The following is a 19,435-nucleotide window of genomic DNA, read 5'->3' on the forward strand; positions in this document are numbered from 1 at the left end:
CCAACGAGACTAAAAATGTGTAAAGTGGGCTTGCTTACATATAATATTACCTATAGAGCGAAGCGTATTAGTCCATGAGCCCCGCAGAAAGCGGGGAGAGGTCTGTATTCTATATTTATTCAACAAAGAGTGATAAAACTAAAAAAAAAACCGTTTGAGGTTTATTAAATAAATATAGAATATAGACCTCGCCCCACTGCCCGCGATACTCACAGACTAATACGCTTCGCTCAATAGGTAATGTTACCTGTGAGCAAGCCCACTTTACGCATTTTTAGTTTGCCCCGTGAAGGAGGAGGGCCAACCAGAGATGGATGCGCTTCTCTAATTATGACAAAGAAACAATATGCGATTATCAGAATCTTCCTAAATGCAGTAATACGCACTTTAGAGCAATTGAAACGAAAGTAAACATTTACCCAAACATCACCAAAGGAGTTGAAAATTCAGAGTAGAGGGCTTCATAAGCTTTTTGTACTTATTCTTCACCATCATGACAATTTTATGCCAAACAAATAAAGCGGTTAGTTGCTGAACAGTAAAAATCCGTTCAATGTGCTGAATTCAAAACTGTAAGAATTACTTCCTACATTTTTAGCAGGACTAAAAGCGTTCTATTGATAACAGAAAAGCAAAAATTTGGATCGCCATCTACACTTTTATGAAATAGACTTTCAAGTCTTCCATTGAAATTTTTCCAACCCACAGCACACAAGTCAAGATTTCAACTTTTATTTAAGTTTTATGCTAATCCCTAGGAACAATTTATAATTGTTTGTTGAATTTGTTCAATCATTGTAAACTAAAAACCCCGTGAAAAGCTTGTTTGAAACTCTACCAGAACAGGGCTATAATTGCTTGAACTCTCCATAGAAAAATTCTAGTCAGTATTCTAGTTCACCGTTTACTTACAGACATATAGATGAGTAGTTCTATCGTTCCTCTCTCTTATAGGTTCTATAAAAAGGCCTATTTTACTCACAAAGGAAAGACGAACAATATATAGTATTTTAATAGAGCAGGTTTTTCAGAATTGCAATTATATTTTGCATGGGCTGCATAAAAATTAGGCTGTTCTGTTCGTATACAAATTGAATAAAAGGCACACTCTGTCGATAGCAAAAAGACACACAAAGATGACTTGAAACAACGCTTTTGAAGCATACGATTTTTCTAATGTGTCTACATGAACTCAAATGTCTTCTTCCTTGATGTGATAATCCTGCTTGTACCGGGTTTATGATGGTTGCTTGGGGAAGCTTGGGTGCGGAAGCGATACTGGAGCCTATGTCTTGGTGGAACCCTGAACTCAAAGCAAAGGAATACCAGTGGATGGCTGTGATAAACTAAATGGCAGAAATTTGAGGTCGTAAAGAATAACGTGTATGACGAAAGTTAGTAAATCTCTCCAGTTGTAAGAAAACGTTAGTTCCAAGGCCAGCCCCGTCCTCTCGGCTGAGCCCATGGCTGGCGGCCATTCAGGAAGGTGCTCCATAAGCCAGCGAATAATCATATAGCACTCAATAAGCAATAAATGGTAAGCCTAAAGAGATCGTTGAGTGCATACGGGGGACGGGGGCTCCCCAGAAGCTAAGGCCTAGTTCAAGTCTGGAAAACGTGACGTGACTGAAGACCTTGGGTTAATGGCAAAAAGTAAAAAAATTGACTTGTGTGATGTAATTTTTTTTTAAGTAAATTAATAAAGCACAGAACCTCATCCGTTGAATCCATGAGCGTAGACGAGGAGTTGCTAAAAAGCAATAATTAACCCACAGGGGGAATCATCTCTTCATATATGTTAGATCCTGATATAATCAGTCTATTAAGTTTGTTAAGTTTATCAAATTCCCTGCGATTGAGGCAACTACTATGTTGGCAGAACCCATCAGAATTTAGAAAAACGGCTACACCAGCATAAAGAAGACACAGAGAAAGCATTAATTTTTAATAGTTCTAATAACTCCTTTGATTCTGCTCTAGCCTGGCATATGTTTAATAATCCTTCCCATACAATACTTTCTGAAAAATCTTCTCTCATTAGTAATTATTTGGGGTTAAAACTGGTGGTTCGGGAATCAATCAAAATTAGTCTCAAAATAAATAACAATATTTCTTTAAACAGGGACTTGTAAGAGTATTCACTAAATTCTTTATACTCAAATTTAATTAAAATTGATTTAACAAAATATTCTACTAAACCAATTTATAGTAGTATTGAACTAGTTAAAAAAAAAAACCTTTGAGGCAAGCTGCCAAAAAGCAAGACTAGCATTGAAAACTTGCATTTAATCATTTTTGTTCTGTTTGGTTTGAATGAATTTAACGTCTCATATCATTTTATTTATCAGTTCGTTGAAGTAAGGAAGCTAGGGCTGTTTTAAAAAATTTAAATTTAATCTTCACACTTTGGTGTAAGTTCTTATAATATATATATATATATATATATATATATATATATATATATATATATATATATATATATATATATATATATATATATATATATATATATATATATATATATATTTTCTCTGGAGAAGGCTCTCACAATTTGTATCGGCCTAGATTTCGTTTCAGTGTGTATCTTACTACTGAAGTTGTCAACCCCTTCAAACTTTCAAACTGTTATACCTCATGAAGGAATTTTTGTACTAAAAAATGGATATCATATACTTTGATCAGCTCATCAAGAGATTTCGATTGCCGTCGAAGAAAAATTCTATCTGTCTTAGTTTAAAAGCTGATTTTTTTGCCGTAGGCCAACTTTCCAACGTCACCACTTAGAAAGGAGCAAAAGATAAGCTCGTGGACAAGCAAAAACCATCCTTTTTGGCCCCAGGCAAGAGTTCTGCAGAGCTGTCCAAAATGTAATGTCATATTCATCAGTCCGGCCTGAGGTCCAAACTTTCCGTAAAAACCACACAGGTTAGGCCCTTTCCAGTTTCCAGGAATAAGCTGAGATCGGCGGAATAGGAAAAAAAAAAAAAAAAAAAAAAAAAAAAAAACGGGACAAAACCAAAGTGGTGGTCTCGCAACACAAAAAATAAATTTTTGAATCTCCTGCCTAATTTTAAAAGCTGTTAATTACAAAGGTAGCTCAAAGATTCTAGTTTTAGTAAGTCTAATATGAATTTTTATTAAATATTTATGACTTTTCTGAAGAAAAAAACATCAGGGCTGTCGGGTGTTCTTCAAAATATTAAATAAAGCTAACCCCTGTTTTTTTTATGTATTTTTTTCAATAATAAGATTTATAGCTTAAAACCCTGCATTAAAGATTTATTCAAACTTGCCATTCGAATCTCTGGCTGTGTCAATTTGTGATACTCTTTGCCTAGAATAGGCATTAGTCTCTAGAAGAACTTAAAATACACTCAACACTTAAATGCATCATTTTACTGTATGTGGCAACACCATGTTTGTACCGAGCACACAAAACCGGGGGTAGTAAAATATTTCATTATACAAAGCAATATAATTTGGCTAATCCAAAAAATACATAAACATAACGGAAAACGTTCTGACGTATACGCAAAACATACATAAAAAAAAAAGTATGCAAGGTTGAGAAGAACCAATTTTTATTTTGAGGAATGATAATGACGATGACCTTGATATCTTTTGACGACTGCACTTCGTATTTTGATCAGAAACAGGGGCAGGGGAGTTTCAACCTTTGAACATGTCCAACCGAAGTATTTTGTCCATTAAATGACCAAAATGCATCCGGTTTTATGCAATTTTTCACATTTCAGGAGGTGAATGGCAAACCAAAATCACTGAAGGCTATACCAGACAAATAACACTTCTTTGCTCGTGTATTGCACTACTTTTTCTATTATGATTACGGTTGCAACGATAGCTGCAACCTTAGAAAGAACAAACCAAACGCCATAGTAACCAGAAATTTAAGAACACTAAAAAAAAACTGTGAAGTGAGAAAAAGTGAGAAGTTAAAAGCAGACGAAAAGCGAATTGGAGTGCTAGGAAGCATTAACCAGACTAGCATCAAATGGTAGCCGCATCACACTCCTGTCGGCTTTAAAACATTCTAGGTTCACAAGCAATAAATTGGCAGGCAAAGCAGCTGAATCTGTTGCATCAATGACTTGTTATGGACTAGAGTCTTTCATTCCCACCCTCAGAGTTGCTAAAACACCACTATAAGAAGATGGTCCATCGAGAAGGCAGAACAAAACTGGCTCAAAAAGATGGGAAGTAAAGAAAAAAAAAGAAGAAAAAAGTAATTTCAAAGTTTAACCTCGGCCTAACAAAACATCTACTTCGACTTAAAAAGTGTTAAATATAAATGATAATTTAAGACGCTAGAGGAATTGGAAATTTTCTAATCATATCACGTGGATTGAAGGAGCTGACTCTCAATTTGTATAAAAAAAAAAAAATATATAGGAAATTGTGTTTTATTACCTGTTCAGAAGGATACTTCCAGTTTTCATTTTTATCTGCCTTTGGAATTGTGGAAGTCTGTCGCTCAGTTGATAGTGGGAAGGTTTGATCAAGAGCAGGCCTCTGGTTTGGTGGAGGCATCTACAAAAAAGTTCAAAACTGGCTAACAGAAGAAAGTTCAGCCAGGAAAAGATACCAGCTCGAGAAATTTCAAAAAAATTTAATGCTAAGCTAGGGGACATAGCTGTGGAGAGCAATATCCAACAGCTGCTAAAGCACTTCTTAAGGATGGCGAAATTATCCTCTAGGTACCAAACCGGGTAAAGATCACAAAAGATCCCTCAAGGGCCAAAGTAAAAATAAGTGTATAAAACTAGACAAGTGTTTCTTCCTATTTTAAGTCCCTAGGTCTTGACTCTTTTGGTCTCAACATACGAGAAAGGACCAGGTGCAAAGGAAAAGTTTCGTAGATGCACCTTGGTTGTTTTTCTCCAGTGATTGAGCTGTAATACTCAATTCCTACTATAAGTGAGCCCTTAATATTTACTCACCATAACGCTGCCTGAAATTGTTAATAAATATGAAAAAGCACAAGTATTATGCAGTCCTGTTGTCCAAAGATCTATCACGAGTTTCAATTATCTTGGCTGCTGTTACCCAACAGTTGTTATATTACATAACATATAAAAAACTTTTCAGAGTAGCCTAGCTGAAAATATGTTGTTTTTTTAGAGGGGGGGGGGGCTGTTATTAAGTGCATAGAGCCAATGCAACAGCTTTTTTAGGCATCCATGCTACAGCCAAAGTGATAACATGACATATTATTTTCAAGTCATATGTTATACTTTTGTTGCAAAACAATTTTTTGTGAGGGAGAAAAAAAAGAAGATAAACCTATTTGGAAAATAACGAAGATGCTAAATATCTTGATGACCAGTCAGTATAAGTGAAAAACGATTGACCCAAACGCTATAACTTACTTACTTTGAAGGACATACTCTAAATATGCTTAAGTTTAAAAAAATATTATATAATGCCTTTTGAACTATCACATCCAACCTCATTGTTGGGGTTATTCCTTCAACACCACCCTTGAATACTTTGAAAGGACTAATCAGCTATAATTCTTATCACGTTTTTTAAAGCCTAAAAAATAAGGAAATAAATTTAAACTCAAATAAACTCAAATCTACTAAGCCCTTAAATGAAACTTATTAAACTGACTATACAGACCCTTTACAACTACTCTTGAAACATAGGCTATATTAATTATAGCTAATTAATGAATAAGAATTTTATGTATTTATTTATTTTCATTATCATCTCCGTTTATTTTTTAAGGTTAAAGTGGATATGCTTTTGGGTAAAAAGAGAGGTTGTGTTGAAGAGTGAAGCGAGAGACGTAACGCGTGATGAGTAGGAATTGTTAAGTTTCAGGGACTTAACCTGCGTTTTTTGTCCACTGAAGTATATTCATTGTTTATTTATGTCTATTTACATTTATAAAACCCGATTCTCTTTTCTTAAATCTCGTATACTATATTTAACATCCATATTTTGGCATTTGGGAGAATAACACAAACACTTTAGGCAGGGGGAGAGGGGTAAGCATTGAGATTTTTTTTTTTGGGGGGGGGGGGTCTGACCCCCAAACAGTGTCAAGTTTTACAATTTCCGTAAAAAGTCATCCAGGCCAATTTTGGGAGAGATAAAAAATTTTAATCTCATTCCTCCTGTAAATAGAAAAACATTATATAAAAAAAAAATATAAATATATACGAAGTTGTGTTTTATTACCTGTTCAGAAGGATACTGCCAGTTTTCATTTTTATCTGCCTTTGGAATTGTTGAAGTCTGTCGCTCAGTTGATGGTGGGAAGGGTTGATCAGGAGCAGGCCTCTGGTTTGGTGGAGGCATCTACAAAAAAAGTTCAAAACTGGCTAAAAACTACTTTCATAGAATGGTTGGTTATTCATGGTTCAGACCTCTACAATAAGCAGGATAAGCCATCGTGTGAAACACTCAGGCTTTATTCCAGTTTAGAATTTGGATAATCCCTGTCTCATTCAGTTGCACCAAAATCATCCAAAATCAAGCCTTGAATTCACAGCCGCAATCTTCTCACTACTAGGCATAAAACCCAAACGCCTTTTACATAATAATGTTCTATAATATAATAATAATATATTCACAAAAAGCGAAAACAATAATGTGGAGAGTACAAAAATTAAATAGAAAAGAGGGCATAAAAAAAGGAAGAGGAGCATTGTCAAGACCTAAGGCGGCCTTATGGTATCCATTATTAAAAAAAAAAATAAACTCACATGTAGAAAGGTTAATTGACAGATCAACGGAACCAAAACGAGACTTCAGTAAGCAAATTTTTTCAACTAGGTTCCTAAGGCTACGGCTTAATAGATGAACGACGTGGGCATATATGATATATGATAAACTGACTTCACCATACAAAAATAGAGACTGGCAAGGACTGTACGCACTTAGCTAATAAGCTTTTGAATATACTGGACGACAAAAGTTCCTTGATGAACCCTATTACAAACGGGAATGAGGTCTGAAAACTCCCCTTTCCATTTTACCTGAACATTAGCACCTGAATTTCAATACTACAAAACTGCAAGGAGCAATTCATTTACACCAGATAAAGCAAAGCAATGTAAGGCATTAGAATGAACAACGTTATCAAATGCCCCAGAAATATCCACTGGTAGGCAGTAATTAAATTTTTGGATTTAACGATTTAACGTTTATCTTACAGGGTATGTAAACAGGACCAGTAAGACTTTGATAAAAACAAAATTGTTTTGAAGGCTGGTTTTGCACCCATAGATTCTCAACTTTTCTGAATTAATCATGAAATGTTTCTTTAAAACTAAAAAGTGAGCTAGTCAACGGAATGGTCCACATATAAAAATCATATTCAAGTAGTTTATTTCTACTCTAAGGGTGTTTGTCTTCAACCGTCATTGTAAATATTGCACGACTCTAAATATGACACACAAAAGCTTATAGGCTATTGATTTAGAGGATTCGATACCTTCAAAATCATTTTGTGTTCCTTAACATCAGCGGACCGTCTCAAAGGACAAAAGGCCCACTAGCAAATTCTCATAGTGGATTTGTTATCATTCAAAACTATTGAGAATTTGTGGTTTAACTATGAAATTTGATTGAAAAGACAGTGAAACCATGTCTGCCAGTTTTTCAATCACAGCGGTTGACATCACAGGGACTCCCAAAGCGGTCGCTTTAATCAAAGGACGATTCTTTTGGACATCAGCGTTATTCGAGCACTTATGCTAAAAGATTTTTAGGGACTGCCCTTTCCTGAACTTAAGAAAGCAAGTTCTACTCCCTTTGATTGAGAAAAACGAAATTATCATTTTCTGATGAGGTTAGTTCCATTGAAACTGAATATCTCTATATCCGGCACAAATTGAAAGAAGTTAAATCTACTCCGTTCTGATAGAGAAAAACAAAATTCTCATTTTCTGATTAGGTTATCTCGTTTAAACTGAATATTGTTCTAAGATTATAAGAAATCAGGTGTGGGGTATTGGTTTTCTGTCGTTTATTCGGACCTCTTATTCAAACTCTAAAAGTAATGGCAAGACCTTCAAAAATTTCCTGAACACTGGAGTCCAATTATCAAATTCCCTGAACACCGGCTAACTTTCGTTCTTGGCCTACTTCAGATCACCCAAAATCCGCATGGGCAATAGAGTGATTACTTTCTAGGTGATCCGCCTAAAACATTCAGTGCAATAAAATGTGGATGAAACAATAACCACCAAAACAGAATTAATCACCAATTTTGGAATATAGGTCTGTGGAGGAGTGGGGGAAATCTTTTTCGGAAAATTATCCTTGGGGGAATTACCCAGAAAATAAAAATGTGACACTTATAGGTATTTTCTGCAAATGCGATGGAAGAAACAGGGCCGATAGTGTTTGCTGGATTTATTATATCTTACTAAAAACTATAAAAATTAACTAATGCAATGAATCTGGACCTTGAATGACCAATTTTATTACACCAGCTCAAATATGGTGGACTTTAATGCTAGTATAATTAAGACAAATTAAAATTATTCATTAGCAAATTTATGGATTTAAAATTTTAATCCTAGCTTCTACAACGCGACGCTCGGTTCAAATAGAAAGTCTTTACGACATCTCAGTCACAGTATTGGTACTGACAACAAGCAACAGAATGGCACATCAACGTTGTTTAAAACAGAAGGTACGTCTTTACTTCAGAAATTTTTGTTCTAACGTTTCATTTGTTAGCTGGGGCAGTCTTTCTAACTGTAATCAATCAATGACTAATCGATGTCTGCATAGGTAAGCTTGTCAGTTCAACTCCAAAAAAAGTTGACTGCAGTTTTGGCTCCTGCCAGCATCGATGTGGCATGCAGCAAAGGCTAAATAAGTGGGTCGATGATATATAACTTTGTAAACATCCGTAAATGTTTAATGTCGTTCCAAGTGCTCTAAAGTGCGTATTACTGCATATAGCAAGATTCTGATGATCGCATATTGTTTCTTTGTCATTATTAGAGAAGCGCATTCATTTTTTAGGTTTCTAAAATCCCCCCCCCCCCCCCAACGAGACTAAAAATGTGTAAAGTGGGCTTGCTTACAGATAATATTACCTATAGAGCAAAGCGTATTAGTCCATGAGCCCCGCAGAAAGCGGGGAGAGGTCTGTATTCTATATTTATTCAACAAAGAGTGATAAAACTAAAAAAAAAACCGTTTGAGGTTTATTAAATACATATAGAATATAGACCTCGCCCCAATTATGACAAAGAAACAATATGCGATTATCAGAATCTTCCTATATGCAGTAATACGCACTTTAGAGCAATTGGAACCAAAGTAAACATTTACCCAAACATCACCAAAGGAGTTGAAAATTCAGAGTAGAGGGCTTCATAAGCTTTTTGTACTTATTCTTCACCATCATGACAATTTTATGCCAAACAAATAAAGCGGTTAGTTGCTGAACAGTAAAAATCCGTTCAATGTGCTGAATTCAAAACTGTAAGAATTACTTCCTACATTGTTAGCAGAACTAAAAGCGTTCTATTGATAACAGAAAAGCAAAAATTTGGATCGCCATCTACACTTTTATGAAATAGACTTTCAAGATGAAATTTTTCCATCCCACAGCACACAAGTCAAGATTTTAACTTTTATTTAAGTTTTATGCTAATCCCTAGGAACAATTTATAATTGTTTGTTGAATTTGTTCAATCCTTGTAAACTAAAAACCCCGTGAAAAGCTTGTTTGAAACTACCGGAACAGGGCTATAATTGCTTGAACTCTCCATAGAAAAATTCTAGTCAGTATTCTAGTTCACCGTTTACTTACAGACATATAGATGAGTAGTTCTATCGTTCCTATCTCTTATAGGTTCTATAAAAAGGCCTATTTTACTCACAAAGGAAAGACGAACAATATATAGTATTTTAATAGAGCAGGTTTTTCAGAATTGAAATTATATTTTGCATGGGCTGCATAAAAATTAGGCTGTTCTGTTCGTATACAAATTGAATAAAAGGCACACTCTGTCGACAGCAAAAAGACACACAAAGATGACTTGAAACAACGCTTTTGAAGCATACGATTTTTCTAATGTGTCTACATGAACTCAAATGTCTTCTTCCTTGATGTGATAATCCTGCTTGTACCGGGTTTATGATGGTTGCTTGGGGAAGCTTGGGTGCGGAAGCGATACTGGAGCCTATGTCTTGGTGGAACCCTGAACTCAAAGCAAAGGAATAGCAGTGGATGGTTGTGATAAACTAAATGGCAGAAATTAGAGGTCGTAAAGAATAACGTGTATGACGAAAGTTAGTAAATCTCTCCAGTTGTACGAAAACGTTAGTTCCAAGGCCAGCCCCGTCCTCTCGGCTGAGCCCATGGCTGGCGGCCATTCAGGAAGGTGCTCCATAAGCCAGCGAATAATCATGTAGCACTCAATAAGCAATAAATGGTAAGCCTAAAGAGATCGTTGAGTGCATACGGGGGACGGGGGCTCCCCAGAAGCTAAGGCCTAGTTCAAGTCTGGAAAACGTGACGTGACTGAAGACCTTGGGTTAATGGCAAAAAGTAAGAAAATAGACTTGTGTGATGTAATTTTTTTTAAAAGTAAATTAATAAAGCACAGAACCTCATCCGTTGAATCCATGAGCGTAGACGAGGAGTTGCTAAAAAGCAATAATTAACCCACAGGGGGAATCATCTCTTCATATATGTTAGATCTTGATATAATCAGTCTATTAAGTTTGTTAAGTTTATCAAATTTCCTGCGATTGAGGCAACTACTATGTTGGCAGAACCCATCAGAATTTAGAAAAACAGCTACACCAGCATAAAGAAGACACAGACAAAGCATTAATTTTTAATAGTTCTAATAACTCCTTTGATTCTGCTCTAGCCTGGCATATGTTTAATAATCCTTCCCATACAATATTTTTTGAAAAATCTTCTCTCATTAGTAATGATTTGGGGATAAAACAAGTGGTTCGGGAATCAATCGAAATTAGTCTCAAAATAAACAATAATATTTCTTTAAATAGGGACCTTTAAGAGTATTCACTAAATTCTTTATACTCATATTTAATTAAAAATGATTTAACAAAATATTCTACAAAACCAATTTATAGTAGTATTGAACTAGTTAAAAAAAAAACTTTGAGGCAAGCTGCCAAAAAGCAAGACTAGCTTTGAAAACTTGCATTTAATTATTTTTGTTCTGTTTGGTTTGAATGAATTTAACGTCTCATGTCATTTTATTTATCAGTCCTGGTTGAATTTCGTTGAAGAAAGGAAGCTAGGGCTGTTTTAAAAAATTTTAATTTAATCTTCACACTTTGGTGTAAGTTCTTATAATATATATATATATATATATATATATATATATATATATATATATATATATATATATATATATATATATATATATATATATATTCTCTAAAGAAGGCTCTCACAATTTGTATCGGCCTAGATGTCGTTTCAATGTGTATCTTACTACTGAAGTTGTCAACCCCTTCAAACTTTCAAACTGTTATACCTCATGAAGGAATTTTTGTACTAAAAAATGGATGTCATATACTTTGATCAGCTCATCAAGAGATTTCGATTGCCGTCGAAGAAAAATTCTATCTGTCTTAATTTAAAAGTTGATTTTTTTGCCGTAGGCCAACTTTCTAACGTCACCACTTAGAAAGGAGCAAAGGATAAGCTCCAATTTCTTTAGCAATGAGAACTTTTAAAGTTTATTAGGCACATCTGATAACATTTCTCTACCGCAATCCCAAGTCCGAAAAACCGAATGATAAACTCAGCTGAAATCACGAACAGAAATGGGTAGAAACAATAGATGGCAGCACTTTCGGACCCGTGGGAAAATGCCACATTTTTGCTTCTGTAAATTTTTCTATTTATCACTCAAAGAAGACATATTGGCTGTGGGGCCGAGTAACTACCGCATATATTTAACACTTAAACATTTTAGTCCATCTTCAATTTGAAAGTGGTGCCTGCCTGCTTGCCTGCTAGAACGGAGCTTTCCACTCGAAAGCAAAAACATGGTTTGTTGAAAAGAAAGCTTGGCTGGACAACTTCAGATACTCCTCCCTGACATAGGCTATATAACTCCACTTCACTTCGCAGACCATAGGCTCTGGCTCGTGGACAGGCAAAAACCATCCTTTTTGGCCCCAGGCAAGAGTTCTGCAGAGCTGTCCAAAATGTAATGTCATATTCATCACTCCGGCCTGAGGTCCAAACTTTCCGTAAAAACCACACATGTTAGGCCCTTTCCAGTTTCCAGGAATAAGCTGAGATCGGCGGAATAGGAGAAAAAAAAAAAAAAAAAAAAAAAAAAAAGGGACAAAACCAAAGTGGTGGTCTCGCAACACAAAAATTAAATTTTTGAATCTCCTGCCTAATTTTAAAAGCTGTTAATTACAGAGGTAGCTCAAAGATTCTAGTTTTAGTAAGTCTAATTTGAATTTTTATTAAATATTTATGACTTTTCTGAAGAAAAAAAACATCAGGGCTGTCGGGTGTTCTTGGACAAAACTAGATCAAATCGTAGATCGTAGCAACGCTGCGCTGAGCTGGGGCTCAGGCCCTAATTATTCTTGAGGTTTTAGTGATTTTATATGGAATATTAGATCAAGCCAACACTTTTGTCACTTAATCTCGTATCTTATAAGATTGGATAAACCACTTCTCTTTTCAGTCGTTTTCCAGTAGCATTCTGTTTGGAGCGTTGTAGCATTGTTTTATTGAGCACTGTTTTTCTTACAACAATTTTTTTAAAGCGAATCAAAGACATGTAGGAAAAGGCAATTAGACTTACTGTTCCGTTCTTATTTCTGACCTGTCTTCCAGTCAATACGGAAGAAGATCTTCTTCACAGAAGAAGTAGTGATAGGGGCATTTTAACCCCAATTTTTGTTGCGAAAACTCTCATCCACTTGAAAAATTAAAAAATATTGCTCAAAATATTAAATTAAGCTAACCCCTGTTTTTTTTAATGTATTTTTTTCAAAAATAAGATTTATAGCTTAAAACACTGCATTAAAGATTTAATCAACTTTGCCATTCGAATCTCTGGCTGTGTCAATTTGTGATACTCTTTGCCTAGAATAGGCATTAGTCTCTAGAAGAACTTAAAATACAGTCAACACTTAAATGCATCATTTTACTGTATGTGGCAACACCATTTTTGTACCGAGCACACAAAACCAGGGGTAGTTCATTATAAGTAAAATATTTCATTATACAAAGCAATATAATTTGGCTAATCCAAAAAATACATAAACATAACGGAAAACGTTCTGACGTATACGCAAAACATACATAAAAAAAAGTATGCAAGGTTGAGAAGAACCAATTTTTATTTTGAGGAATGATAATGACGATGACCTTGATATCTTCTGAGGACTGCATTTTGTATTTTGATCAGAAACAGGGGCAGGGGGAGTTTCAACCTTTGAACATGTCCAACCGAAGTATTTTGTCCATTAAATGACCAAAATGCATCCGTTTTTATGCAATTTTTCACATTTCAGGAGGTGAATGGCAAACCAAAATCACTGAAGGCTATACCAGACAAATAACACTTCTTTGCTCGTGTATTGCACTACTTTTTCTATTATGATTACGGTTGCAACGATAGCTGCAACCTTGGAAAGAACAAACCAAACGCCATAGTAACCAGAAATTTAAGAACACTAAAAAAAACTGTGAAGTGAGAAAAAAAATACTAATGGAAGTTGATCAAGGATTACAATTCAGGATTGCAATTGGAAAACATTGAGAAGTATTGGACAATGAGTTGCCTCAATGTAGTCTGTGAAAAGGTGCCCAATTGCTTAGTAATCAGACGGTTAAGTACAAGATTCAACCCAGTAGGGTAATTCAAGAAAGAGGAGGATAAAAAGAAATGGACTACAGTCTGTAATTGTGGACTGATAGATCTATTTCAAGACCGATTGTTACAGACAGGAAAAAACTTTTTTCTTTTTCTTAGCAAGGACTAGTAAAAAACAAACTACGTTGGCATCACTATTACCCAAGACAGCTTTTAGAGTATATTCCCATGCAGAACTTACTAGGTTGCAGCAAATTTCCTTGTTTTTCAAGCCACTAGATTCCCCTTGTTGTTCAAGTCAAGGGATTGTAAGTTTCCTGTATAGAGTTTTATGCCAAGGCAATCTTAAGGGCGTACTTTGTGTTTCAATCCGATACCATTTTTAGGGGTTTCATGCTATTTGTTTGGTTATTATGGGCCGTGTTCGTGTTTTACTAGATTACAGCTACTAAGAGTTTCCTTGCTCTTCAAGCCAATGGACTGTAGGTTTCCTCTATAGGGCTTTCGGCTAAGACGATTCCAATGATGTACTTTTTGTTTTGATCCGACACTATTTTTAGGGGGTTCAAGCTTCTTTTTTTTACTATGGGCCATGTTTGTCCTTTACTATTCTGCAGCTACTGCTGCAATCACGATTAAAAGCAGGCGAAAAGCCAATTGGAGTGCCAGGAAGCCTTAACCAGACTAGCATCAAATGGTAGCCGCACCACACTCCTGTCGGCTTTAAGACATTCTAGGTTCACAAGCAATAAATTGGCAGCCAAAGCAGCTGAATCTGTTGCATCAATGACTTGTTATAGACTAGAGTCTTTCATTCCCACCCTCAGAGTTGCTAGAACACCACTATAAGAAGATGGTCCATCGAGAAGGCAGAACAAAACTGGCTCAAAAAGATGGGAAGTAAAGAAAAAAAATGAGATGGGAGAGTATTCACTAAATTCTTTATACTCAAATTTAATAGATGAACGACGTGGGCATATGTGATATATGATAAACTGACTTCAACATACAAAAATAGAGACCGGCAAGGACTGTAGGCACTTAGCTAATAAGCTTTTGAATATACTGGACGACATAAGAGTTCCTTGATGAACCCTATTACAAACGGGAATGAGGTCTGAAAACTCCCCTTTCCATTTTACCATAACATTAGCACCTGAACTTCAATACTACAAAACTGCAAGGAGCAATTCATTTACACCAGATAAAGCAAAGCAATGTAGGGCATTAGAATGAACAACGTTATCAAATGCCCCAGAAATATCCACTGGTAGGCAGTAATTAAATTTTTGGATTTAACGATTTAACGTTTATCTTACAGGGTATGTAAACAGGACCAGTAAGACTTTGATGAAAACAAAATTGTTTTGAAGGCTGGTTTTGCACCCATAGAAGTGACTGAATCCGGGAGAAAAGAGTGTGAGAGACCGATTAGACCGGATATTTGGCCTCTCTGAGAAAGAGAGGAGAAAAAAAGCGGCTCGACTAGCTCTAACGAAAAATCCCAAATTAAAATACTACTGGGGATTATTTACATGCTTAGAGCAGAGCCCCAAATTTTCCTAGGATGCTTCGAATCAATCTTAACTCTCTCCTAATGAGTCGTAGTAAAGTGAGATACGAGGAATGTTATGGGAGGTTCTTTTTTTTGCAAATTTGATTCCTGGTTCAAATTTCACTGGTCTTGGACGTAGTGAAAAAAAAAAAAAAGGTGCAATCAATTTCATCTTTCTTTGCTTTTTAAAATAGAGCTCATTAAAAAGCCCTATTTTAGAAAGCGCATGATAGAAAGAGCTCATTAAAAGAATACAGCTTATAATCAACATTCTACAAGCTCATTAAAAGTCCCATAAGATCTCATGTCCAAGTTAAATCAAAACAAAAACAGGCAAAAAGAAATCAGACAAAAAAAAGTGCATTTTAAGCCCCCCATTTCCCCAGGACAGCCTTTGAAACACTCTTTGCTATCTCCTAATGAGTTATAGCAAAGCTAGATTCGAGCAATGGTAGGATAAGGAGCATACCTGTCTTTCCTCGATACCGTCAATATCCCTGAGCATATCGCGCACTTCTTGTATAAATTCGTCTAAATTAGTGATATCTCATATCTAAATTAGTGATAAGATCTCATGTCCAAGTTAAATCAAAACAAAAACAGGCAAAAAAAATCAGACAAAAAAAAATGCATTTTAAGCCCCCCATTTCCCCAGGACAGCCTTTGAAACACTCTTTGCTATCTCCTAATGAGTTATAGCAAAGCTAGATTCGAGCAATGGTAGGATAAGGAGCATACCTGTCTTTCCTCGATAAACTGAATATCCCTGAGCATACCGTACACTTCTTGTATTAATTCGTCTAAATTAGTTATATCAGCTCCGCGCGCTTCAATATTTGCTAATTTTTGCTTTCCTTGTTGCGTTATCATTTTTATCTGTAAGGAAATAAGACATTAAACTAAAGCTCAAAATTTTAGTATCGATGGGGCCCTATTCGTATATGCACAGAGGGGGTGACTACCCATGGCCTCGCTCTTTAGGGAACATCAATAGCATTCTTCAGTATGATTTAGGCTGAAAAATAAACATATTTCGACGGTAGCTTGGGATAATCCTTTACTAACTCTACTCCAAATTTCAGAAGCAGAGGTATCAAATCGTTTCAGAAGATAGGGCCAGAAATGAAGAAACGCTTTAGCCTCTTTTTCCGATCTTTCTGAGCAGGTGGGAGGGGTAAGTTATCTCTGGCTTAATTCTGAAAAAATCCCTGCTTAAAGATGTGTTCGCTGTTATAAGTTAAATTCAACAAGTGATCAGATTCTACTTAAGGAAATGCAGAAAATGTAATCATTTAGATTTTAATATTAAATAGATTTAATATTAAAATCATTTAGATTTAGATTTTAATAGCTTGAATTACGACCATACATAATTTATTTATTTTTGCATGTAAATCTAAAGTCCGAACAGAAAACATTTGAAAAAAAAACTAAACAAATTTAAGTTGTTAAGTAAGTGAAAAGAGGACAAGGACTCAAGGTTCCTAGCTCGGATTGAAAGCCCTTGCAGCAAAAAGCCATCTATCCCATCATGCACCATAATCCGTCAAACAATACTAGGAGAAAAGAAGACATGTGGGCTTGAATATGAATCCCACTCCAAGAGTAGAACTTGGAAACACTGATGAAACAGTTTGAAAACTAAGGAGCCTTGGCAAACCACACTGCGTCCAATAACAAGTGACCGGAGCTTGAGATCCCTAAGGAGCGTATAACTCAGCTAGTCGCGACGTCGAGTTTTTCTTTGGGCTATCTCAGTACCAGATCCTACGCAGGTAGTCTAGGAAAGGGCAACTTCTGTTCTGCTCTTTAGAAGACACAAGGAGCATTAGCCCTACTCGTGTTTGTAGTAGTTTTTGTTCGTTTTAATTTTGACTAGATTATTTATTGTAGTTTCTGTTCGTTTCGAGTTTCATTTACTTATTGATGGTGATTTTTAGCCGTATTAAATTTAAAATATTATTTGACTTTATTTTTGCTCAGCTCTCGTTTAATGAAGCTCTTTACTTTTCTTTGAAAAACTGTTTTTGTAGAAGAATATCTTCAAAATAATGTAAGGAAGAAGTTGGAGAAAAAAATTTATTATGTTGAATAAAAAGTTGCAACTTCCTTGCGAGACGCGGGATTGAACAGCTAAACCCATGATTCCGTCACTGCAATGTGTTTCAGAATATGATTGTTCTAAATATATATTTACTTACTTTCTACAATGTTTGACAGCAATCGTAACAGAGAGTTTTACAATGTACCGTGTTCTTAATTCTCAAGACAAAGCACCTTACTAAGTGTTTTCAATTTTCCTGCAATCTACACACTAGTTTTTCAAAATCTAAAATATTTAAGTTTAACTAAAACTCTAGTTTAACTATATTGCAGGCAGAGGCAGTTTTTTTTTGTGGGGGATGGGTCACTTGCCCCATAAACAGAAATTGTAGGGTGACCAAATTGCAAATAAATAATCCAACATTTATTATTATTTTCTTATTTTTGAATTTTAATTAAATTAAAGTAGATCGTGCAGTTTACAGTAGGCCTACGCATAAGCAAATTGAAATGAAATTCTCTTTTTTCTGACATCTTTTCCCATATAAAGTAAAAAAAAAAGGGTAAGATTTAAATAAATGAATCTTTTGTTAATAAATAAAAATCTTCTTAAAATGAAGCCTGAAATTTTTTGGGAGACGGGGGGGGGGGCAATCACAAGATTAGAGGCGGTTTTAGGCGAGGGACAGAGGGGACACTTGTCCCGGGCAGAGAATTTTAAGGGCATGAAATTTCAAACAAACAATCTAACTGTTATGATCATTTTGTAATTTTTGAAATTTCATTAATAAAGTCGAAGACGTAGTTAATAAATGAAAATAATTAACAAATTGCTAATTAATTATTTAATAAAAAAATTAACTAAAAAATGATCAAAAATTAAAAAATAAAATTAAAATGATTAATAATAATCTAAAATACAAATTTAATGAATAATAAATAAATTTCAGGAGACAGGGGGGCACTAATTAAGATTTGGCCCCGGGCTTATAGTGGCCAGACCCACCAATGTTGTAAGGTCCTACTTAAATCTATTCTTTTCCTCAACTGTCTTAAAATTAACCCTTTGTTTGTATATAATTATAAGTTGAGGAGCATTTGTCATGAATCTAGTAAAATAATAAGATACGTTTTTATTTCGAAACAACAATCACAAGAACATAATTTGTGTTTTGTTAACTAAAAAAATATAAAGAGGGATTGATACTGTCGTAGATCTTTATAGATCAACTCGGTAAACAATTTGGTAGAAAAAAGGGAAAAAATATATAAAAAATGCACAAACTCAAAAAAAAAAAAAAAAAAAAAAATCAGTCGCGTAAAAACGATATGAAAAGAAAGAGAAGAGAAAACTACGGAATAAGTGAAAAATTCTTAAACTCAAAAAGTAAATCAAAGGAAAACAGTTGTCAAAGATAGACAGCAGCCGAAAATAAGAGAGCAGTGGACTTCAAAGCTGAGCAAACTATAGTGGGATTAAGCATTCAGTAAACAGCAGGGAAAAGAAAAATCTATCCATGCAAAGATGGTGTTAGCCATCAACTATAAGTAGTCAATTAGTTGTAACTGAAGTTACTAACTTAGAATAACGACAAGGAGCAGGTACCTGCCACGAATAATCACACCCAAGTTCTGCAAGTGAGGTACAAAAATAGATGTAAAAAGAAAAAACGCATACATCTTTATATCTTGTATATAAACAAAACCTTCAACAAAGTAACTTCGTCGAACTTTATATTTTGACAGTCATTCGTCTCTTTTCTGGTATTTTTGGTCTTCTCTTAAAGTCTTTGTTTTTATTTTCTATTTTTATCCGTATTTCCTTTATTCAGACAGAGGAAAAATCGTGACTATCAATCCCCAAATCTACCATGTCTTTCAACTCTATTGGCCATGTTCCGTTGCTTTTTATTTTGTTGCTCTTTGTTTTTTTGTTTTCGATTTTTATTTTTATTCACCTTTCCTTCATTCAGACTGAGGACAAATTTCCTTAGACTGAGGACAAATCGTGACT

General features: G+C 35.0%; 1 protein-coding gene across 1 annotated transcript in view; it reads right to left on the minus strand.

The window, feature by feature from the left end:
- LOC136028305 (uncharacterized) overlaps positions 1–19,435 on the minus strand; it is a gene marked incomplete at its 3' end in the record, with an annotated part of 120,299 nt that overhangs the window by 43,464 nt on the left and 57,400 nt on the right. Inside the window, 3 exon segments of the mRNA XM_065706066.1 lie at positions 4,429–4,548; positions 6,205–6,324; positions 16,117–16,254. Of these exon segments, the coding sequence (XP_065562138.1) occupies positions 4,429–4,548; positions 6,205–6,324; positions 16,117–16,254 (378 nt within the window).

The sequence above is a fragment of the Artemia franciscana genome, chromosome 6 (genome assembly GCF_032884065.1).
Source record: "Artemia franciscana chromosome 6, ASM3288406v1, whole genome shotgun sequence".
Lineage (NCBI taxonomy): Eukaryota > Metazoa > Arthropoda > Branchiopoda > Anostraca > Artemiidae > Artemia > Artemia franciscana.